At 51.1% G+C, this 24,168-nt stretch overlaps 2 protein-coding genes across 2 annotated transcripts; one reads left to right on the top strand and one right to left on the bottom strand.

Annotated features, from left to right (window-relative positions):
* Positions 1-7,001: 7,001 nt before the first annotated feature.
* Positions 7,002-12,023, bottom strand: LOC107076116 (cingulin-like). The gene is made up of 7 exons (XM_069198263.1): positions 11,932-12,023; positions 11,466-11,532; positions 9,921-10,120; positions 9,007-9,161; positions 8,308-8,771; positions 7,774-7,982; positions 7,002-7,310 (listed from the first exon to the last, which is right to left on the bottom strand). Exons 2-7 carry the CDS (start codon positions 11,479-11,481, stop codon positions 7,107-7,109), a joined length of 1,248 nt encoding a protein of 415 aa, XP_069054364.1. The 5' UTR covers positions 11,482-11,532; positions 11,932-12,023; the 3' UTR covers positions 7,002-7,106.
* Positions 12,024-17,869: 5,846 nt separating this feature from the next.
* On the top strand, positions 17,870-22,946 carry LOC138242702 (uncharacterized). The gene is made up of 7 exons (XM_069198264.1): positions 17,870-17,975; positions 18,375-18,445; positions 19,786-19,985; positions 20,742-20,896; positions 21,126-21,589; positions 21,915-22,123; positions 22,629-22,946. Exons 2-7 carry the CDS (start codon positions 18,430-18,432, stop codon positions 22,830-22,832), a joined length of 1,248 nt encoding a protein of 415 aa, XP_069054365.1. The 5' UTR covers positions 17,870-17,975; positions 18,375-18,429; the 3' UTR covers positions 22,833-22,946.
* The last annotated feature ends 1,222 nt before the right edge of the window (positions 22,947-24,168 follow it).

The following is a 24,168-nucleotide window of genomic DNA, read 5'->3' as shown; positions in this document are numbered from 1 at the left end:
AAAGCTAATAATTTTGCATCATTATTCAACAGAGGTATAGGTCTCCAATTTTCTAATATTAGCTTATCCTTGTCAGGTTTGGGAATAAGTGAAATCAAACCCTGTTTCAGAGAAGGTGGCATTTCTTTTTTTTTGTATAGCTTCTTCAAAAACACCAAATAAAAAAATCAATTAACAAATCTTGAAAAAAATTATAAAATTCACTACATAAACCATCATTCCCAGGGGATTTATTGTCTTCTAACTTATCAATATTAATCTTTATTTCGTTCTTAGTAATTTGTTGATCACATTGTATACGGAATTCCTCATCTATAAATCTAGCGTCTCTCCTTATGGAATGCAAAAATACATCCATATCCGACCTGTTCTGTCTTGCTGAGTATAAAGTTTTGTAAAAATCCGTAACATATAAAGCTATATCTCTGAGATTATCTGTAATACTGCCATTAATTTTTAACTTGTCAATCAATTTATATTCTAAATTTCTTTTTTCTAAATTATAAAAATATTTCCATCCACATTCTTCTTGATCGTATAAATGCACCTTTAGCTTTTTCTTCATAAATCTGATCTAATTGCAATTGAAAAGATTCAATTTTTCTTTTTCTTCCTGACTGTAATCAGTAATCTGAGTTAATTCGATTATATCTTTAATAAGAGTATCTTTTTTATTTCTTTTTAACATAACTAGGGTTTTGCTCCTTTTAATAGCTAACTCCCTAATTTTATACTTCATAAATTCCCAATCTCTTCCCTCTGTCCAAATCGCTTCAACTGTGGGAACGCGTAGACCTGACGGAAGTCCGATAGGACTTTGGGCGCCCTCTGGCGGGGAAAGGGCCGCATTACCAGCCGCCCGGCTGTTCAGCCATGAGGCGTCCTCAAACAACTAGTCAAAAAAAAAGGTTACTCGTTACTGCTGAAGTTACGGCTCAAAGACCCGCTTATTAGATCTCGGCTACCACCGTGTCCTCAACGATGTTCTAGCGAATTCATTTTTCAGGATTTAAGGGAAAACGGCGCCGGGGCTCTTCTGTACACAGAGGGTGGTGGGGGTGGGGAACAAGCTGCCCAGCCCTGTTTTTGAAGCCGATACCCTGGCTTCTCTCCAGACACAGCTGGGTGAGACCCTCCAGGCAGGACAGGAGGCTATCCTGTACACAGAGGGGGGTGGGGGTGGGGAACAAGCTGCCCAGTCCGTGTGGTTGAAGCTGATACCCTGGCTTCTCTCCAGACACAGCTGGGTGGGCTCCTCCAGCCAGGACAGGAGGCTCTACTGTACACAGAGGGGGGTGGGGGTGGGGAACAAGCTGCCCAGCCCTGTGGTTGAAGCCGATACCCTGGCTTCTCTCAGGACACAGCTGGGTGAGCTCCTCCAGTCAGGACAGGAGGCTCTACTGTACACAGAGGGGGGTGGGGGTGGGGAACAAGCTGCCCAGTCCGTGTGGTTGAAGCCGATACCCTGGCTTCTCTCCAGACACAGCTGGGTGAGCTCCTCCAGTCAGGACAGGAGGCTCTACTGTACACAGAGGGGGGTGGGGGTGGGGAACAAGCTGCCCAGTCCGTGTGGTTGAAGCCGATACCCTGGCTTCTCTCCAGACACAGCTGGGTGAGCTCCTCCAGTCAGGACAGGAGGCTCTTCTGTACACAGAGGGGTGGCGGGGGTGGGGAACAAGCCGCCCAGCCCTGTGTGGTGGAAGCCGATACCCTGGCTTCTCTCCAGACACATACCCTTCCGTTTGACTACACAGCCTATTCTCCACATCCCTGCTTTCCCCTGAGAGCCAAGAGGGTGGAGTCCCGTCCAAATAAAGCGCAACACCTCTATTCCCCTGACACTCAGAGGAGAGCGAACCCGTTTCAGGTTTTAACGTTCACTAGAGAGCAGTTTCCAGTTTAAATATGACAATTTTCCCAGCGACAGCTGCAGAACAGACTCGTGACAGTCGTGACTATATTATGTCCACCCTATCTTGGGACTTTCTAGTGTGAGTCTCTTCCAGTTACCCAGCTGCCTAAACCACATGGAGAGGGGATGTCAAGTTCGTCCCCCTACACCAGTAACCACTAGGGGGCAGCAGCTCCTGCTCTGCGTTCGCTGAAGGGGAGATTTGCAGGAGACGCAGGCGTGGACAGCACAGGACAGCAGTCCATCACAGGACACACACACAGACACACACACACACCCTGGACAGGACAGCAGTCCATCACAGGACACACACACACTCACACACCCTGGACAGGACACCGGTCCATCACAGGACACACACACACTCACACACCCTGGACAGGACACCAGTCCATCACAGGACACACACACACACTCACACACCCTGGATAGGAGACAAGTCCATCACAGGACACACACACACTCACTCACACACCCTGGACAGGACACCAGTCCATCACAGGACACACTCACACACCCTGGATAGGACACCAGTCCATCACAGGACACACACACACACTCACACACCCTGGACAGGACACCAGTCCATCACAGGACACACACACACACTCACACACCCTGGACAGGAGACAAGTCCATCACAGAGATCACAAGAGACATTCGTCTGCTGCTTCTCGTTATCTCGGTGTGCAGTAATGAGTTACAAGCTAAGTCCACACTGGCACAGATGAGATCATCTTTAAACTCCCCCAACAGATCACAGCACATTCACACAAAGCAAGAGCAATAAAATCAACTACTTTAACACCCCACACTCTTTCACACGTCAACTCTCTCAACCGATGGGCAAAAAAAACAAAATGTCCAGCAAAGAGAGAAGACTTTTACTGTCCCCAGCGAGGGAGTGTCTGTATGGACGCCCAGCACTCCTGTACACTCCAATAGCAGGCAAAAAAGAACATCGTTGCACATTTTACTGTCCCAAAAAAATCAGAAAAACATCGCACATCACTCTATTGCACACATACAGTGGGACACACAACAACATGGGACGTTTCTGACACATCATGACAAAACATATCGCACTCAAGTGGGCTGTAAGAGGCAGAAGCGTGTTTATCCCGGACATTTGCGGTGACAGCCATCACACATAGTGCAACAAAGGAACGGCCTGTATCTGTTCGACTTACGTTTGGGAGCCCTGAAACGTTGGCCAGGGCTGAGGATGTGGGAAGGACCTGATATCGTTTTTTCCTGGCGGATTTTTCAAAGCTTGTCAGCAGGGAGGGGCTGCTGTCTCGCTCCCTTGACCTTCAGAGCTGTCTGGATGAGGCGGTGTCATTTGGCATGTCAAAACGAACTGCTAGATGCCCGAACCACACCGAAACACCGTATCTGATCGCGCTCTCGATTACAGCGCGGCAGGAGAGAAGCATCACTTCCCGTCGAACCCCAGACACTCGTAGTCTTCGCAGGAAATATAAGCGCTGCTGACCTTTGGAGCAAACAGTCTTGACATGAGTAGACCAGCACAGGTTTACGGTCCATGAGTACTTATATGAATCAACCTGAGGGATAAGGTGGCATGAAAGCTGCAGTAGGTCCAAAATTCAGCAGCCAGAATCCTGACCAGGTCTAGTACAGGTGTTCACATTACTCCTGTCCTGGAGTCCCTGCACTGGCTTCGGGTCAAATTCCGTGTGGACTTTTAAAACCCTCCTGCTCACCTATAGGGCTCTGCATGGCTGGGCGCCTCAGTACCTGTCTGAGCTATCATCGCCCTACTCCCCACCTCGCAACCTCCGCTCTTCAAATTCTGCCCTCCTAACTGCCCCCCCAAGCCCGTCTACACTCCTCTAAACTCCTGCCAATCCAGACTCCAAACCCTCTTCTTCAGAAGAGCCTTTACTGAACTGGTTCTGTCCTTCACCCCTCTGCTTCTCTTAGTACCATCATCCCCTGTCTCCTCTATTGTTATTGTTGTATTGTTGTAATTGTGTTTTATCTTGTGTATTCTTCTTATTTATTGTTGTATTCAACATATTCATTGTTATTGTCATCCTGTAAAGCGCTTTGAGAAGCCACCATTAAAGGCGCTATATAAAATAAAGTTTTTTATTATTATTATAATTATTATTATTATTATTATAAGTTTATTGTGGATTACTACCTATGTGTGATCACACCAACTGTTCTGGGATCGAAAACTATTTCTTTGGGGTTTTTTTTTTTTTAGCATTCATGCTCTCGATGACAGGTCCAGAGATGGCCAAAGTGGGGTGACGGCAGCCACCGTCTGCGACACGGCGCAGTGTGAACGATCCAGGGTGTCGAGACCCCTTTCCAGACGAGCTGCTGATCGAACACAAAGGAGACGAAACTGGGAATCAGACAATCTCACAACCCAGCAAACAGGGCCGCACGGGTAAGACACCCCGTAGCTTAATGACCCAATATAAGGTAAGGATAGGAGGAATCACAGGAGAAAATATAGCAAATAATTAAAAAAAAAAACAGGAAACAGTGGAGCTGCTGTACGATCTGCAAACAGACAAAAAGGAAAACCATCATTGTAAATGGAAAGAAAAAACATTCTAAGCGAGAAATTCTTCTGCAGACTTCATGCTGTCAACACTGAAGGTAAGTCAAGTTATAGAGGGGGCTAATTTCAGCGGCCATGTTTGTTGCAACTGGTCTGAAGGCTGAACTCCCAGTTTGGGGGCGCTGCTTTCAGTCCACAGTGACCGGTCAGCAGGCAGGGCCGCCCCCCCCCCACGTCACAATTCTCGCGAGCCCTCGCCCGTGACGAGACCGGCCCTGCGCTGATCTCCACAAACATGGCGCCCATGCGGGACTTGCACAACGTTCCCCAATTAAATAACAATAATTCTAATGACAATTGCTTACACTTGTAGAGCGCTTTTCTGGACACTCCACTCAAAGCGCTTGACAGGTCAGGGGGAATCCCACTACCGCCACCAATGTGCAGCCCCCACCTGGATGATGCGACGGCAGCCATAGTGCGCCAGAACGCTCCCCACACAGCAGCTCTCAGTGGGGAGGAGAGCAGAGTGATGAAGCCAGTTCAGAGAGGGGGGGTTATTAGGAGGCCATGATTGGTAAGGGCCAATGGGAAATTTGGCCAGGACACTGGGGTTACACCCCTACTCTTCTCCAGAAACACCCTGGGATTGTTAACGACCACAGAGAGTCAGGACCTCGGTTTGACGTCTCATCCGAAGGACAGCACCTGTTTACAGTCCAGTGTCCCCCGTCACTATACTGGGGCATCAGGACCCACATGGACCGCAGGGTGAGAGCGCCCCCTGCTGGCCCCACTCACACCTCTCCCAGCAGCAGCCTTAGTTTTTCCCAGGTGTCTCCCCTCCAGGTACTGGCCAGGCTCACAACTGCTGGGCTCCAGTGGACTGCCAGTTGTGAACTGCAGGGTGAAACGGCTGCTGGAATTTGTGAAGATCTCGGAATGTCTCACATTGTGCAGTACCCTTAATAATTTCTTCTGAGACGGAGATTTAATAACCGGTCGGAGACACTGGGCCAGCAGTCCCCGTCTTAACACTACAAAGCGTACATTGCCACAAACACAATACGCGCTCCTAAAAAACGTCGCAAACGCAAAAGATTCCCAGTAGCCTCTGAACACAACTATAAAGTTTATTTTTACAGCGGTGCGTCTATTTGGCAATAAACAAACAAACCAATAGCATAATACCGAGGACAACATCTCGGGCAGAAACCGCATAACAGGTGTAAAAACAAGGCGAAAATAAATACAAATATTTTCACCGGCGAAATCAAAACAACACCGCGGACTATATGTCATAAAACAACTTACATTTAATTTGCCAACACTATTTTTCTCAACCAGATACAACAGCAGAAACCAAAATACTCACACCTGTAGAAGGATCCACGGCCGAAATGTTGCGTTTGCGTTCTTCTCTTTTCAGCAGGGAATAAACCTGTTTCTTGTTGTTTTTTTTTTAATCAAAATACTGCTTTTCCATAGGAATATTTATCTAGCGTCGCAGTTTTCAGACGTCCCGAAAGCGCATCAGTTCTCCAGCAAAACACAATCGCAAAAGCTCAAATGCGCCAAAAACGCATCAAAACCGTTGTCCAGAGAAATTTATCCCGGGGCGATAAGGAAACAAAATCAAATCGCGGCCGAAAATGTTCATAGTTTTTCAGATCGACCGGTTTAGCAAAGGGGGCTGCTCCGATAGGTAGAACCAGCTGTCATTCAGCGCCTCTTGACCAATCAGAGATCTAGGAAACCTCTTCCTGGGGCGGTTCTTCCGGTTGCAGTTTATTTCCCCGTCAGTGAAGTGAACGTCTACAGCCTCTTGTCCGGCGCTTATGAATACACACCAGAGGTACGCAATCAGGCGCTAAAACCACTGTTCCGCCCCTCCAGAAAAATCAAAAGAAGGCTCTTGAACACTGTCAGAACTCAACATGAGAGGGGGAAAACAGTTCATTTTCCTTTATTTAACATTTGTTTTTAAAGGAAAGGAAAACCATCCCAGGTCCACTCTTCCTAAATATGATTTCATCTTAAAGGCTACTATCTGCTTGCAAAGCCCAGTTCAGACAGGAGTGTATTCCAGGGGCACTTTTTGGGTTACCATGCCCATTTGAGGAAGCTGAAACATTTAGCAAAACAAAGGGCCCCCCCCCATCAGAACAGCATGAACAATTTCATGAACCGCATGACTGAACTTTGACACCCCACCCCTCCCTTGTGACTGAAAGGGAATCCAGAAACCAAGAGCAGAGGCAAGACCAAGAACCGCACTGTCAATTAAGCGCGAGGGAGGGAACCAATGGTCTCCTTCCAAACGAGTCAGCTGACTGCAGATGGCGGGTCACTCTGCAAAGCCTTCTGGGGAATGTAGTTCCAGAGAAGGGCCGCCACCGCCATCTCGTCAGATCTTATTTCACCCCACTTCCAATACAATCCAGGAAGTCGAGGACCCACTGCTGGGGAGGGGAAGTTGCATCATCCCCCCCCCCACCAAAAAAAACTCATTTGTTGCTGCAAAAACAAAGTGCCAAAACACAAGGGTACTGCTCAAATGTTTTTATTGTGGTTCATACTGCACAGCGCCAGAAGCCCACAACCCCAAGATAGAGTCAGGCGGTTGAGCCCACTTCTCTCGGCCCCATCGCGCTACTCCGGCCAAAAGACGCGCACCCCCCGGGGGGCGGGGGGGTTCAGCTTGTCGAGCTGCGCCACCACTCTCTTGTACTCCTGCTGCCACTGCTCCTTGCTCAGGGCCGAGGGGCTGACCTCCAGGAACCTGTAGGCCTCCTTGGACTGCAGGATGAACATCCCGCGGACGTGCATGCAGACGTTGCAGAAGCTCTTCCAGATCTGCGGGGGGGGCGGGGAAGGGGGAGGAGGAGAAGCACCGACATGAGACTCAGCGACCGGGGTAATATCCCAGAAGCCACTGGGAAGCGCCCCCCCACCACCACCACCCACAATATCTAGGATGACAGTTGAGGGCCAAACTTCCAGGAAACTCATCCGCTCAACGACGTAGATCACGGCATTCGGGTCCCGGCTTCCCAGGGGAAGGCTCTTCCTTCCCGAGAACAGCGTTGCCTTTTGTGGAGAAAGGTCTCCCCCTACCTATGCTAACCAGTACATCAGCAGCTCAGGGGCTGCCCGTAGGATTGTTAGTGCTGTGGCACAATTTCTGGACAAGTCAGAGTGTCTGGGGGTGTCCAGGACAGAGATCTGGGCCAGCAGGTACCAGATCAGAGAAGTTCAACCCAAAGAGCTCTGTCCACCCCCCCAAAAATCGATCTACCGCGCAGAAAAACAAACTGACCGGCTCGGCCTCATCCAGGCTGGACAGGAAGTCCTTCTCGCAGTCCTCCAGGACGTCCAGCGTGTCCTCTCTGGTGAAGGTCCTCTGCTTGAAGGTGTCCAGAGCCACGCCAGTCATCTCCCAGAACTTCTTCATCTGCAGCAGGATATCCTTGACCCTGGTCAGGCACTCCTGGACCTCCGCCAGCGTGCTGGGATCACCAATGGATCCTGGGAGGCAGAGGAAGAGGAAAGCAGGAATCATCTCCCGAGCTAAGCTGGTAGATTTAACTCTGGGATTAGAGAAAGAAGTGGTTTCCAACTCTGGTGACAGCTCAGGTCTGTTAAAAGCAAACAATCACGTAAAAAATAAAAACGCATTTCCCTAAATCCTGACTTCACTATGGACTTGAAGCCGAGAGCGGGACTTCGGTCAGGACAGGAGCGGCTTCTTCACTCAAAGGGTGGTAGGGGTGTGGGGCAAGCCGTCCAGCCACGTTGTTGAGGCCAACACCCCACACAAAACACGTCCCAGAGGCCCCATGATCCCGCCTACCGATGTTGATCTGGACCTTGGCGTAGTCCAGCTGCAGCCGGAACAGCTCCTTCTCCTTCTGCCACAGCTCCGACACCTTGGTGTCCTTGCTCTTGTACAGCTCCTCCAGCTGGACCCTGAGGGACTCCAAGGCCACCTTGTCCTTGGGGTCGTTGACGGCCTTCTGGATGGCGTAGATCATGGAGCCCAGGATGGGCACCACGGCCGCCACGATGGCGAACTTGCGGTCCCGCTCCCCGATGCTGATGATGAGGCCCTGCAGCTCCTTGATCTTGTCCTGGATGTCCTTCTCCAGCTGGTCCCTCTCCCCCTGCAGCTGTTTGACCGAGGTGTCCAGCTTGCTGGACTGTCCCTCCAGGGCCTGGGCCTCCGCGCTCTTTCTCTTCTCCTGCTGCTCCTGGTCCTCCTTGATCTCGACCACGTCCCTGCAGGTGTCGCCCACGCCCCTGCCCAGAGCCTCGTACCTGGAAGAGACGGGAGTGGTAAGCCTCTTGTGAAGAGGAGAGGTCGCAGGTTATGGGACAGGAGAATCCCAGCAAGCGAGCCAGGCAGGGGTGTGTGCTGTACACCAAGAGTGGTGGGAGGGGGGGAACAAGCCGCTCAGTTAGAACAGGATATCTCCTTTCATGTTCTTACAAGCAGCCAGAGTCTTTGGCTCTTTCCAATGGCTGGTTCCCCCAAAACGAAGCCAGAGCTTACTTCTCCACCGAGCGGTCCAACTGGTGGCAGATGTCCTTGATCCAGCCCTTCGACTTGTCCAGGAACATCTTGGCCAGCTCCACGTTCCTCTTCTTCACCGCCGTCCGGATCATCGGCAGCATGGTGCCGAGGATGTTGGTCCCCGTACTGGCGCACTGCGAGCGAGAGATCAAGCATCAGCACCATTGCTCCCACCCCCCCCCCCCTTCAAGCTCGAGTTTAGGATGCCCCTTATCCGGCCTATTTAATCCTGTGGCCCTGCAAAACCCCAACACAGCTGGCAGGACCTTCACGCTAATGACCTTGCCGTCAGCAGCCATTTTGGCTCTTCTATGGAGCTATACCTGAGCCAAAATGGCTTCTATAGGACACAGCCACTGGGGTATCCTCAGTATTAACTAAACAGTTCAAGGGCACTTCATTCAACTAGGAATGCAACTCTCTATGACAATTTTAGCACCCATCTCCTGACAAACATCACACTGACATTTATGCCAAAGGTATAGTTCTTCCACCCTCCCCCCCACCATGAAGACCTGGGATAAGGGGTTGAAAAGGTTTCATAGAACTAAGACATCAATAGTCATGAGCCAAAACAAGTCTTCCATTAGATCCAGATGAAAGGAGAAAGTCTCACTTATTAGATGCCCACACCACCAAGCTGAAGGGTTACACGCATTAAATCTTGGGGGTGCAGTGCATCTTGGGTTGATTGCAATACACATACACTTCACACAAAGGGTGGTGGGGGTGTGGAACAAGCTGGCCAGCCCGGTTACTGAAGCAGATACCAAACGGGCCTGACAGGTCCTAAAATCGCTCAACTTGTATTCTTAAGCTCTGACCCAAGAGACAAACTCACCTGGAGCAGCAGGCACACAGACCCACCTGGAGCAGCAGGCACACAGACCCACCTGGAGCAGCAGGACCTCGGAGGAGGCGAACAGCTGCTGGCTCTCGGTGGCCTTGAGCCTCAGCTTCCTCTCCAGCTCGGGGTGGGCGGCCAGACACAGGTAGGACAGGTGGAAGAGCAGAGCCGTCTTCTCCGTGGCCGGGAGCAGATCTCGGAACATATCCATGTCGTTCATCAGCTGCCGGTCAGCGGGCACTAGGTCTGAGTGGGACAAAAAAAAATTGAAATTGGCTTTAAAGTTTTAGCTTCCACAACCTCGAGCACTCAAGCTTGGTGAAGACGTCCGCACATCCACTTTGAGCAAACTGAGAATTTGGATATCCAAGTTAAGACTCTCGATCAGCCCTCTCGATTGCCATAGACCAGGGTGCTGAGCAGTTGTATTCTTAGGAAAGCATCATCCAGGTGGGCCTGCACACTGGGGGTCTGGAGGGGATCCCCATGACCTAGGAATACCTCCGAGTGGAGAGCATTAGGAACTCTTGGCTTGACAAGAATTATCTGAACCATTTGTTCCCAGCTCTTGAACACGATGGGGCTTTGACTACTGTAGTTTGCTCACAAAAAGAGTCACCACCATGTAGACTTTAAAACCCTCCTGCTCACCTATAATGGTCCGCGTGGCTTGGCACCTCAGTACCTGTCTGAGCTATCATCGCCCTACTCCCCTGCTCTCCTTACTGTCCCCACCAAGCCCGTCTGCATTGTAGGGGTGACAGGGCCTTCTCCTGTTGTGCCCCCAAGCTCTGGAACTCTCTGCCAAAGGATATCAGAGAGTCACCTTCTCTAAACTCCTGCCAATCCAGACTCCAAACCCTCTTCTTCAGAAGAGCCTTTACTGAACTGGTTCTGTTCTTCAACCCTCTGCTTCTCTTCGTACCACCATCCACAGTCTCCTCTGTACATTGTGATTGTGTACTCTTACTTATTGTTGTCATCCTGTAAAGTGCTTTGAGAAGCCACCTTTGAGCAGGAGGATTTTAAAGTCCACACAGAATTTGACCGGAAGCCAGTGCAGGGACTCCAGGATAGGAGTTATGTGAACACTTGCACTAGACCTGGTCAGGATTCTGGCTGCTGAATTTCGGACATTCTGCAGTTTGTTCAGAGTAGATTTAGATACCCCCAGCGAGTAGAGCATTCCAGTAGTCAATTCGAGAGAACACAAATGTGTTGATCAGCTCTTCAGCCACAGTTAACGATAGCACAGGGTGTAGTCTTGCGATATTTCTGAGGTGAAAACAAGATTTTTTGGACAGTATGCTGTCCGAGTTGGACCGAGTTGAAGAGTCAGGCGTGCAGCCTGGAGAGAACTGGGGCTGGTTACTGGTCTCGAAACACACAAGCTCTTGTGTGAACCAGATCGATTCACAGCAAGTTTGTTTTACTGGGGAGGGCAAAGCCTGTATCCCTCCCCAAATATAGTTAGATAAGAGTGGGGTGCCCTGAGCTGTAAGGCCAACTGGATTGGGGAACCACTACTCCCCAATACTGCCTCACAATTAAACAGCATGTCCCAAAAAGAATATTCTTGAAGCCTCCTTACCGTGACACTGAGACATGGTTATGGTACGCTGGAGGCGACCGTCAGAGAAAGAGAGAGCCAATTTATCCTGTCACGACAGAAAAAAAAAAAGTTATTTAGACAAACGGGTGTGAAGACACTTCCAACTACTAACCCAGCAATGAGACAGTAAGCAGCCAAATTGGGATTCACTGGAGAAGCAGGAAAGGCACAGGCTAGTTCTTAAACAAGAACTTGAAGGACCCACTCCCCCACCCACCCAAGAAGAAATAAAACCTCTGGAGTCTCCCACATTTCCACACCGAGCAGCCTTCCAACACAACAGTCCGGCTGTGACACAGGCTGCAATTCGCTTCAATTAAAAATGCTCAAGTTGATCTTTTAAAGCCAGTCAGAGCGCTGAGAGACCACCCCCAGTTCGGAACCAGAAGCGACACACTCAGGAAACACAATAGACCCCTAGCGGAGAACACCAGCAAGTCTTCACCTGAACCCAGCCCTGAAAGACCACTGCCTGAACCTCGACTCTACTGGAAGAACTGAGAGCACCCTCCCCCCTTCCGGGCCCCTCTTATAGGGCTGCGCACTGCCCACAGGAAGTCCATATAAGGTTCGCTGTTTGTAACTGTGTGTTATTGTTAACGACGCGTTTCTTTTCTCTTGGTTGAAGGGGGGAGAGTTTCCACCCGGTTTGCAGAGAGAGAGAGGAGGGAACTCAGTTGATCTGGCAGCCCAGTATGTGATCTCGTGTCCCAGCCTGAGGAACAGTGAGTCTGTCTCCCAATAATGCTCCAGCCGCCTACAGTATATGTCAATATTTTATAATATGGCTTTGTTGTAAATGTCGGTAACATGTCTGTAGATTTTATTTTACTTCTATTTTTTGTTTTGTTTAATGTAAATATCATTACTTTCATCTGCTTTGGCAACACTGATTGTACCCATCGGTCATGCTAATAAAGCACCTTGAATTGAATTGAATTGAGAGGCCGCCCTCCCCCCCCGAAAATTAATCCTAGTGCGCCCAAAAAAAAAGGAGCTTGTTTTTTTTCCCCATATTTTCTACTTTGGTCACGGCCATTCGACCTCATAGGAGGACGGAATAAGGGGAATGTCTCTTTATTTTCTCCCCCCAGCAGCGTCGCGGAAAAAAAAGGAGGGGAGCCGGTCAGTTTGCAGGACAGTTAACTCGCGTTGAGGGAGACGGGGCAAACAGCCGCCTCAGCTGGTCTCTCCCTCTCGGCGACCTGCGCCGGCTGTGCGTCGCCGAGCAACGTCGGGGGGGCGCCTAGTCTTTTCGTCACTTCCGGCCCCGCACAGAAGCGGGGGAGACGGCTTCATGGCTGCGCTCTGGCGAGAGGAGCCGGACGGGTCCGCTGGTTGTCGTCACCGCTTCTTATTCGGGATCTTGACTTCTGTAACAAATAGCGTTTTCGGTTTCTCAGTTGTGTATGTATGTCTGCACCTGCTGCTATACGTGTGTGTCTCAGTTGTGCGTTTGTATGTCTGCACCTTCAGACATACGTGTGTGTCTCGGTTGTGCGTTTGTATGTCGGCACCTGCGGCTACAGGTGTGTGTGTGTGTGTGTCTCAGTTGTGCGTTTGTATGTCTGCACCTGCGGCGACAGGTGTGTGTGTGTGTGTCTCAGTTGTGCGTTTGTATGTCTGCACCTGCGGCGACAGGTGTGTGTGTGTGTGTCTCAGTTGTGCGTTTGTATGTCTGCACCTGCGGCTACAAGTGTGCGTCTCAGTTGTGCGTTTGTATGTCTGCACCTGCGGCTACAAGTGTGCGTCTCAGTTGTGCGTTTGTATGTCTGCACCTGCGGCTACAAGTGTGCGTCTCAGTTGTGCGTTTGTATGTCTGCACCTGCTGCTACAGGTGTGTGTGTGTGTTGTGCGAGGGCTGTCTGGCCTGTCCAGTGATATATTGCCTACAGTGACTCTCTCAGCTCGTACCTGCAGCGTGGAGCCTGCGGTCTGTGTGGGTCCTGATGCCCCAGTATAGTGACGGGGGACACCGGACTGTAAACAGGCGCCGTCCTTCGGATGAGACGTCAAACCCAGGTCCTGACTCTCTGTGCTCATTAACAATCCCGAGGTGTCTCTGGAGAAGAGTAGGGGTGTTACCCTGGCCAAATTTCCCATTGGCCCTTAACTTGAAGTGCTTGCTCTAGATATGCCTGAAACCAAGAACGCAGATCTCACAAGCAACACTTTTTCAAATGGCTTGGACAGAAATCTACCATTTGCTAAGAAAACGGCATCACTGGGTCTCATGGTTGTGTGTGTAATAGAGGCACCCGTACCAGCAGCTCTTTCCTAATTCATCAACCATAGAGGAGACTTTAGAAAGGAATCTATAGATTCAGAGTGTAAACCTGTTGAAAATATACACATATTTTTTAGCGCCGTAGCAAGAGCTTTTTTTGTGCCACATGCACAGGGTATTAAGGGGATTAAGAGGACATCCACAAGCGGGAATTTATTCTGGGGTCAACCACAGCTCACAAAAGCGCACTCCCTCCCGCTAAATACACGAGCAGACGTTCTGAAAAACCTTGAAATGTGCAAAATCAGCACAAACGTCCCCCGCGGCTATTCGGGTTGTTTTGGGTTTTTTTTGTACCGCAGAAAAGTCCAAAGAGCGACAGCTCGGCAGATTCCCTAATTTCACACGCTAGGGCGAAAAACGAGATTGGCACGCGCATTGTGAAACAGAGCAGAAAGAACCCTTGCTCGCCCCGGATTCGCCCGCCGGGCAAATCGCCGGCGCCGGCAAGGAAAATGCTTACAAACGGAAAAATGACAACAGCCCTGAAGCCGAACGGGAACCGAGAACAAAAGCCACCGTGCTCCCAGTTCTGCCGAGGTCAAAACAAACCGAGGGCCGCGTCTCAGCTCTTAACAGATCATCCCATCACTAAGAGTCCAGGTGGGGGCTGCACATTGGTGGCGGTAGTGGGATTCCCCGTGACCTGTAAAGCGCTTTGAGTGGAGTGTCCAGAAAAGCGCTATATAAGTGTAAACAATTATTATTATTATTATTATTATCTAAAGAATGAACGGTATTACACTTCGTGTTTTTCGAATCAAAGTCACTACAGTGTCATATGATGTTGGGGCGCTATGCAGTTTTTCTTAATGACCATGTATGTGCCAAGAACTCGACAGATCCTGTCGAATGCATTGGAAAACGGTACAGTTCTGCCCCCCCACCCCCCACACGCACACGAGATAACCATCATGAACATCACTCACTCTTCAAAGCTGTTTTATTTAACCCGAAAGACACCTGCCAAAGCACTTTAGCAGTTTGCCTGGAAACTGGGGGGGGTTTCTCTGAATGGCACGGCTGCCTCACAGCTCCAGGGTTTCAGGATCACAAATACCGCAAGGCCGCCTCATTTGGCAGCCATTCGACGAGGAGCGCCGTCCGAAAGTCAACAAACAACCAACACGGGACAGCGGACGGACATCTGTGCTGGCTCCAAAGGTTTGACGAGCCTCTCCTCCATTTGCACGGTCCAAAACGCTGTGTAACGGTAAGTTAATAATAATAATAATAATAATAGCTTACACTTATATAGCGCTTTTCTGGACACTCCACTCCAAGCGCTTTACAGGTCATGGGGAATCCCACTACCACCACCAGTGTGCAGCCCCCACCTGGATGATGCGACGGCAGCCATAGTGCGCCAGAACGCTCCCCCACACAGCAGCTCTCAGTGGGGAGGAGAGCAGAGGGATGAAGCCAGTTTATAGATGGCGATTTATATAGGGGGCCATGATTGGTAAAGGCCAATGGGAAATTTGGCCAGGACACTGGGGTTACACCCCTACTCTTTTCGAGAAACGCCCTGGGATTGTTAATGACCACAGAGAGTCAGGACCTCGGTTTTACATCTCATCCGAAGGACGGCGCCTGTTTACAGTCCAGTGTCCCCCGTCACTATACTGGGGCATCAGGACCCACAAGGACTGCAGGGTGAGAGCGCCCCCTGCTGGCCACACTAACACCTCTCCCAGCAGCAACCTACTATTTAATACTGATTAGTATCGCAAGAATTTATGGTTTTCACAGTTTAAGAGCAGAGAGCTGAAGAAAACCTGAACCATAACTGCCTTTTCTCAGGTTGGCCCGTTCGCAGTTGTAACCGATATGCCTGGTCATGTTTCCTAACGGGGGCCGGGAACTCCTCCCGGAGCTGCGTCTGGTGGGAATAGACATGCCTGAGGGCAGCCTGTGCTCCATCAAGTCCGACTACACCGGTCCAGACTCCATCTTCCGGTCCAGAGCTGCTGTTCTGGTGACCCGTCCTGGAAAGACACAAGCGTGTGGTCCACAGGCTCTCTCTTTCCCCATTCCTCACCACGTTCAGGGGTTCTGACACCCCTGGGCTCCCCTTCATTGTTGTGGCACCACTGGGCTCCCCCTTCCTCCCTAGAGTCTTCGGGGGGGGGGTCCAGGCGCTGGGGCTCCTCCTCCTGGTCAGCCTGAGTCTTCGGGGGGGCTCCGGGTGATGGGGTACCCTGTCCCCCTCCTGTGCTGACCAGGTCAAGCACACCCCCTGTCCTCTTAACTGCAGGTCTTGGGGGGGTGCCCTCTCCTGCGTGGTACAGCCCTGGCTGCCTGGTCCCGTTTCCCCCCACAACATGGGGGGACAGCTCCCACATTCCCTGCCTGCTGGGGGCGAGATCCTCCTCAGCAATAAACACGCCTGTGCCCCACTGAGCCCCGACTGCCCCGGTCACCTCGGATAAACCGCAGTGTCGGTGAACAGCAGCTCCACCTCATCATCGGCGAACACAGGGACTGAGGTCTTCTCCAGGCTCCACGCTGCAGGTCCGAGCTGAGAGAGTCACCGTAGGCAATATATCACTGGACAGGCCAGACAGCCCTCGCACAACACACACACACCTGTAGCAGCAGGCGCAGACAGACAGACACACACACACACGTAGCCGCAGGAGCAGACAGACAGACACACAACTGAGACACACACACACACACCTGTAGCTGCAGGTGCAGACAGACAGACACACAACTGAGACACACACACACACACCTGTAGCAGCAGGTGCAGACATACAAACGCACAACCGAGACGCACACTTGTAGCTGCAGGTGCAGACATACAAACGCACAACCGAGACGCACACTTGTAGCTGCAGGTGCAGACATACAAACGCACAACTGAGACGCACACTTGTAGCTGCAGGTGCAGACATACAAACGCACAACTGAGACGCACACTTGTAGCTGCAGGTGCAGACATACAAACACACAACTGAGACACACACACACCTGTAGCAGCAGTTGCAGACATACAAACACACAACTGAGACACACACGCAGGTGCAGACATACAAACGCACAACTGAGAGACACACACACACCTGTCGCCACAGGTGCAGACATACAAACACACAACTGAGACACACACACACACCTGTCGCCACAGGTGCAGACATACAAACACACAACTGAGACACACACACACACCTGTCGCCACAGGTGCCGACATACAAACGCACAACCGAGACACACACGTATGTCAGAAGGTGCAGACATACAAACGCACAACTGAGACACACACGTATAGCAGCAGGTGCAGACATACATACACAACTGAGAAACCGAAAACGCTATTTGTTACAGAAGTCAAGATCCCGAATAAGAAGCGGTGACGACAACCAGCGGACCCGTCCGGCTCCTCTCGCCAGAGCGCAACCATGAAGCCGTCTCCCCCGCTTCTGTGCGGGGCCGGAAGTGACGAAAAGACTAGGCGCCCCCCCGACGTTGCTCGGCGACGCACAGCCGGCGCAGGTCGCCGAGAGGGAGAGACCAGCTGAGGCGGCGGTTTGCCCTGTCTCCCTCAACGCGAGTTAACTGTCCTGCAAACTGACCGGCTCCCCTCCTTTTTTTTCCGCGACGCTGCTGGGGGGAGAAAATAAAGAGACATTCCCCTTATTCCGTCCTCCTATGAGGTCGAATGGCCGTGACCAAAGTAGAAAATATGGGGAAAAAAAACAAGCTCCTTTTTTTTTGGGCGCACTAGGATTAATTTTCGGGGGGGGAGGGCGGCCTCTCAATTCAATTCAATTCAAGGTGCTTTATTAGCATGACCGATGGGTACAATCAGTGTTGCCAAAGCAGATGAAAGTAATGATATTTACATTAAACAAAACAAAAAATAGAAGTAAAATAAAATCTACAGACATGTTACAGACATTTACAACAAAGACATATTATAAAATATTGACATATTCTGTAGGAGATCACATACTGGGCTGCCAGATCAACTGAGTTCCCTCCTCTCTCTGCAAACCGGGTGGAAACTCTCCCCCCTTCAACCAAGAGAAAAGAAACGCGTCGTTAACAATAACACACAGTTACAAACAGCGAACCTTATATGGACTTCCTGTGGGCAGTGCGCAGCCCTATAAGAGGGGCCCGGAAGGGGGGAGGGTGCTCTCAGTTCTTCCAGTAGAGTCGAGGTTCAGACAGTGGTCTTTCAGGGCTGGGTTCAGGTGAAGACTTGCTGGTGTTCTCCGCTAGGGGTCTATTGTGTTTCCTGAGTGTGTCGCTTCTGGTTCCGAACTGGGGGTGGTCTCTCAGCGCTCTGACTGGCTTTAAAAGCTCAACTTGAGCATTTTTAATTGAAGCGAATTGCAGCCTGTGTCACAGCCGGACTGTTGTGTTGGAAGGCTGCTCGGTGTGGAAATGTGGGAGACTCCAGAGGTTTTATTTCTTCTTGGGTGGGTGGGGGAGTGGGTCCTTCAAGTTCTTGTTTAAGAACTAGCCTGTGCCTTTCCTGCTTCTCCACTCAATCCCAATTGGGCTGCTTACTGTCTCATTGCTGGGTTAGTAATTGGAAGTGTCTTCACACCCGTTTGTCTAAATTACATCTTTTTTTTCTGTCGTGACAGGATAAATTGGCTCTCTCTCTCTCTCTCTGACGGTCGCCTCCAGCATACCATAACCATGTCTCAGTGTCACGGTAAGGAGGCTTCAAGAATTTTCTTTTTGGGACATGCTGTTTAATTGTGAGGCAGTATTGGGGAGTAGTGGTTCCCCAACCCAGTTGGCCTTACAGCTCAGGGCACCCCACTCTTATCTAACTATATTTGGGGAGGGATACAGGCTTTGCCCTCCCCAGTAAAATAAACTTGCTGTGAATCGATCTGGTTCACACAGGAGCTTGTGTGTTTCGAGACCAGTAACCAGCCCCAGTTCTCTCCAGGCTGCACGCCTGACTCTTAAACTCGGTCCAACTCGGACAGTATACTGTCCAAAAAATCTTGTTTTCACCTCAGAAATATCGCAAGACTACACCCTGTGCTATCGTTAACTGTGGCTGAAGAGCTGATCAACACATTTGTGTTCTCTCGAATTGACTACTGGAATGCTCTACTCGCTGGGGGTATCTAAATCTACTCTGAACAAACTGCAGAATGTCCGAAATTCAGCAGCCAGAATCCTGACCAGGTCTGGTGCAAGTGTTCACATAACTCCTATCCTGGAGTCCCTGCACTGGCTTCCGGTCAAATTCTGTGTGGACTTTAAAATCCTCCTGCTCAAAGGTGGCTTCTCAAAGCGCTTTACAGGATGACAACAATAAGTAAGAGTACACAATCACAATGTACAGAGGAGACTGTGGATGGTGGTACGAAGAGAAGCAGAGGGGTGAAGAACAGAACCAGTTCAATAAAGGCTCTTCTGAAGAAGAGGGTTTGGACTCTGGATTGGCAGGAGTTTAGAGAAGGTGACTCTCTGATATCCTTGGGCAGAGAGTTCCAGAGCTTGGGGGCACAACAGGAGAAGGCCCTGTCACCCCTACAATGCAGACGGGCTTGGGGGGGAGAGTAAGGAGAGCAGGGGAGTAGGGCGATGATAGCTCAGACAGGTACTGAGGTGCCAAGCCACGCGGACCCTTATAGGTGAGCAGGAGGGTTTTAAAGTCTACATGGTGGTGACTCTTTTTGTGAGCAAACTACAGTAGTCAAAGCCCCATCGTGTTCAAGAGCTGGGAACAAATGGTTCAGATAATTCTCGTTAAGCCAAGAGTTCCTAATGCTCTCCACTCAGAGGTATTACTAGGTCATGGGGATCCCCTCCAGCCCCCCCAGTGTGCGGCCCCACCTGGATGATGCTTTCCTAAGAATACAACTGCTCAGCACCCTGGTCTATGGCAATCGAGAGGGCTGATGTCTTCACTTGGATATCCAAATTCTCAGTTTGCTCAAAGTGGATGTGTGGACGTCTTCACCAAGCTTGAGTGCTCGAGGTTGTTGAAGCTAAAACTTTAAAGCCAATTTCAATTTTTTTTGTCCCACTCAGACCTAGTGCCCGCTGACCGGCAGCTGATGAACGACATGGATATGTTCCGAGATCTGCTCCCGGCCGCAGAGAAGACGGCTCTGCTCTTCCACCTGTCCTACCTGTGTCTGGCCACCCACCCCGAGCTGGAGAGGAAGCTGAGGCTCAAGGCCACTGAGAGCCAGCAGCTGTTCGCCTCCTCCGAGGTCCTGCTGCTCCAGGTGGGTCTGTGTGCCTGCTGCTCCAGGTGGGTCTGTGTGCCTGCTGCTCCAGGTGAGTTTGTCTCTTGGGTCAGAGCTTAAGAATACAAGTTGAGCGATTTTAGGACCTGTCAGGCCCGTTTGGTATCTGCTTCTGTAACCGGGCTGGCCAGCTTGTTCCACACCCCCACCACCCTTTGTGTGAAGTGTATGTGTATCACAATCAACCCAAGATGCACTGCACCCCCAAGTTTTAATGCGTGTAACCCTTCAGCTTGGTGGTGTGGGCATCTAATAAGTGAGACTTTCTCCTTTCATCTGGATCTAATGGAAGACTTGTTTTGGCTCATGACTATTGATGTCTTAGTTCTATGAAACCTTTTCAACCCCTTATCCCAGGTCTTCATGGTGGGGGGGAGGGTGGAAGAACTATACCTTTGGCATAAATGTCAGTGTGATGTTTGAGGAGATGGGTGCTAAAATTGCCATAGAGAGTTGCATTCCTAGTTGAATGAAGTGCCCTTGAACTGGTCAGTTAATACTGAGGACACCCCAGTGGCTGTGTCCTATAGAAGCCATTTTGGCTCAGGTATAGCTCCATAGAAGAGCCAAAATGGCTGCTGACGGCAAGGTCATTAGCGTGAAGGTCCTGCCAGCTGTGTTGGGGTTTTGCAGGGCCACAGGATTAAATAGGCCGGATAAGGGGCATCCTAAACTCGAGCTTGAAGGGGGGGGAGATGGGAGCAATGGTGCTGATGCTTGATCTCTCGCTCGCAGTGCGCCAGTACGGGGACCAACATCGTCGGCACCATGCTGCCGATGATCCGGACGGCGGTGAAGAAGAGGAACGTGCAGCTGGCCAAGATGTTCCTGGACAAGTCGAAGGGCTGGATCAAGGACATCTGCCACCAGGTGGACCGCTCGGTGGAGAAGTAAGCTCTGGCTTCGTTTTGGGGGAACCAGCCATTGGAAAGAGCCAAAGACTCTGGCTGCTTGTAAGCACATGAAAGGAGATATCCTGTTCTAACTGAGCGGCTTGTTCCCCCTCCCACCACTCTTGGTGTACAGCACACACCCCTGCCTGGCTTGCTGGGATTCTCCTGTCCCATAACCTGCGACCTCTCCTCTTCACAAGAGGCTGACCACTCCCGTCTCTTCCAGGTACGAGGCTCTGGGCAGGGGCGTGGGCGACACCTGCAGCGACGTGGTCAAGACCAAGGCGGACAAGGAGCAGCAGAAGAAGGAGAAGAGCGCGGAGGCCCAGGCCCTGGAGGGACAGTCCAGCAAGCTGGACACCTCGGTCAAACAGCTGCAGGGGGAGAGGGACCAGATGGAGAAGGACATCCAGGACAAGAACAAGGAGCTGCAGGGCCTCATCATCAGCATCGGGGAGCGGGACCGCAAGTTCGCCATCGTGGCGGCCGTGGTGCCCATCCTGGGCAACATGATCAACGCCATCCAGAAGGCCGCCAACGACCCCAAGGACAAGGCGGCCGTGGAGTCCCTCAAGGTCCAGCTGGAGGAGCTGCACAAGAGCAAGGATGCCAAGGTGTCGGAGCTGTGGCAGAAGGAGAAGGAGCTGATCCGGCTGCAGCTGGACTACGCCAAGGTCCAGATCGACATCGGTAGGCGGGCGGGTTGCCAGATCATGGGGCCGCTGGGACGTGTTTTGTGTGGGGTATTGGCTTGTTCCACACCCCTACTACTCGGTGTGAAGAAGCCGCTCCTGTCCTGACCGAAGTCCCGCTCTCGGCTTCAAGTCCATAGTGAAGTCAGGATTTAGGGAAATGTGTTTTTATTTTTTACGTGATTGTTTGCTTTAAACAGACCTGAGCTGTCACCAGAGTTGGAAATCACTTCTTTCTCTAATCCCTTTCTACCATCCAAGAGTTAAATCTGCCAGCTGAGCTCGGGAGATGATTCCTACTTTCCTCTTCCCCTGCCTCTCAGGATCCATTGGCGACCCCAAGATGCTGGCGGAGGTCCAGAAGTGCCTGACCAGGATCCAGGACATCCTGCTGCAGATGAAGAAGTTCTGGGAGACGACTGGCGTGGCGCTGGACATCCTCACGAAGACGACCTTCGCCGGAGAGCACATGCTGGACTTCCTGGAGGAGTGCGAGGCTGACTTCCTGTCCAGCTTGGATAAGGCCGAGCCGGTCAGTTTGTTTTTCTGCTCGATTCTGGTAGATCGATCTCAGAGGGTGGGGTGGACAGAGCTGTCCTGCTTGGGGTCTCTCTGTCGGGTTGAACTTCTCTGATCTGGTACCTGCTGGCCCAGATCTCTGTCCTGGACACCCCCAGACACTCTGACTTGTCCAGAAATTGTGCCACAGCACTAACAATCCTACGGGCAGCCCCTGAGCTGCTGATGTACTGGTTAGCATAGGTAGGAGGAGACCTTTCTCCACAAAAGGCAACGCTGTTCTCGGGAAGGAAGAGCCTTCCCCTGGGAAGCCGGGACCCGAATGCCGTGATCTACGTCGTTGAGCGGATGAGTTTCCTGGAAGTTTGGCCTCTGCCCTCAACTGTCATCCTAGATATTGTGGGTGGTGGTGGTGGTGGGAGGGGGGGGCACTTCCCAGTGGCTTCTGGGATATTACCCCGGTCGCTGAGTCTCATGTTGGTGCTTCTTCTCCTCCCCCTTCCCCGCCCCCCCCGCAGATCTGGGAGAGCTTCTGCAACGTCTGCATGCACGTCCGCGGGATGTTCATCCTGCAGTCCAAGGAGGCCTACAGGTTCCTGGAGGTCAGCCCCTCGGCGCTGAGCAAGGAGCAGTGGCAGCAGGAGTACGACGGCGTGGTGGCGCAGCTCGACAAGCTGAACCCCCCCGCCCCCGAGGCGCTGCAGGTCGAGGGGCCGGAGTAGCGCGATGGGGCCGAGAGAAGTGGGGGCAACCGCCTGACTCAATCTTGGGGTTGTGGGCTTCTGGCGCTGTCCAGTATGAACCGCAATAAAAACATTTGTTGTGTTTTGGCACTTTGTTTGCAGCGACAAGTGAGTTTTTTGGGAGGGGAAATGAGGCAACTTCACTTATAGACAGGCTGGCTCAAGGGCCTTGAATTCCCCTCCCCAGCAGTGGGTCCTCGACTTCCTGGATTGTATTGGAAGTGGGGTGAAATAAGATCTGACGAGATGGCGGTGGCGGCCCTTCTCTGGAACTACATTCCCCAGAAGGCTTTGCAGAGTGACCCGCCATCTGCAGTCAGCTGACTCGTGTGGAAGGAGACCATTGGTTCCCTCCCTCGCGCTTCATTGACAGTGCGGTTCTTGGTCTTGCCTCTGCTCTTGGTTTCTGGATTCCCTTTCAGTCACAAGGGAGGGGTGGGGTGTCAAAGTTCAGTCATGCAGTTCATGAAATTGTTCATGCTGTTCTGATGGGGGGGGTCCCTTTGTTTTGCTAAATGTTTCAGCTTCCTCAAATGGGCATGGTAACCCAAAAAGTTCCCCTGGAATAAACTCCTGTCTGAACTGGGCTTTGCAAGCCGATAGTAGCCTTTAAGAAGAAATAATATTTAGGAAGAGTGGACCTGGGATGGTTTTCCTTTCCTTTTAGAAACAAATTTCAAATAAAGGAAAATGAACTATTTTTCTGATGTCAAAACATTTAACCGCCAGGAGGTAATGAAGTAAATTATGTGATCAAACTATTTTTTTTTACATATATCATACGTTTTCCTGGCTTTATTATTTCTGACCCCACAGTGACCGGTCAGCAGGAAGGGCCGCCCCCACATCACAATTCTCCTGAGCTCTCGCCTGTGACGAGAGCAGCCCTGCGCTGATCTCCACAAACATGGCGCCCATGCGGGACTTGCACAACGTTCCCAAATTTGATAGTAATAATTATAATGACAATTGCTTACACTTATATAGCGCTTTTCTGGACACTCCACTCAAAGCGCTTTACAGGTCACGGGGAATCCCACTACCGCCACCAATGTGCAGCCCCCACCTGGACTCTTAGTGATGGGATGATCTGTTAAGAGCTGAGACGCGGCCCTCGGTTTGTTTTGACCTCGGCAGAACTGGGAGCACGGTGGCTTTTGTTCTCAGTTCCCGTTTGGCTTTTAGGGCTGTTGTCATTTTTCCGTTTGTAAGCGTTTTCCTTGCTGGCGCCGGCGATTTGCCCGGTGGGCGAATCCAGGGCGAGCAAGGGTTCTTTCTGCTCTGTTTCACAATGCGCGTGCCAATCTCGTTTTTT

Source organism: Lepisosteus oculatus, chromosome 14 (genome assembly GCF_040954835.1).
Source record: "Lepisosteus oculatus isolate fLepOcu1 chromosome 14, fLepOcu1.hap2, whole genome shotgun sequence".
Taxonomy (NCBI): Eukaryota; Metazoa; Chordata; class Actinopteri; order Semionotiformes; family Lepisosteidae; genus Lepisosteus; species Lepisosteus oculatus.
Note: the sequence above shows the minus strand (reverse complement) of the source record. Positions and strands in the feature narration are given on the sequence as shown.

Bases quoted from the DNA above. Each gene is read 5' to 3' on its own strand.
- LOC107076116 (XM_069198263.1), bottom strand. The intron at 8,772-9,006 runs GTAAGCTCTGGC...CGTCTCTTCCAG, and splicing joins TTGGACCGCTCGGTGGAGAA to GTACGAGGCTCTGGGCAGGG. The intron at 7,311-7,773 runs GTCAGTTTGTTT...CCCCCCCCGCAG, and splicing joins GCCTGGATGAGGCCGAGCCG to ATCTGGAAGAGCTTCTGCAA.
- LOC138242702 (XM_069198264.1), top strand. The intron at 19,986-20,741 runs GTGGGTCTGTGT...TCTCGCTCGCAG, and splicing joins CCGAGGTCCTGCTGCTCCAG to TGCGCCAGTACGGGGACCAA. The intron at 21,590-21,914 runs GTAGGCGGGCGG...CCTGCCTCTCAG, and splicing joins CAAGGTCCAGATCGACATCG to GATCCATTGGCGACCCCAAG.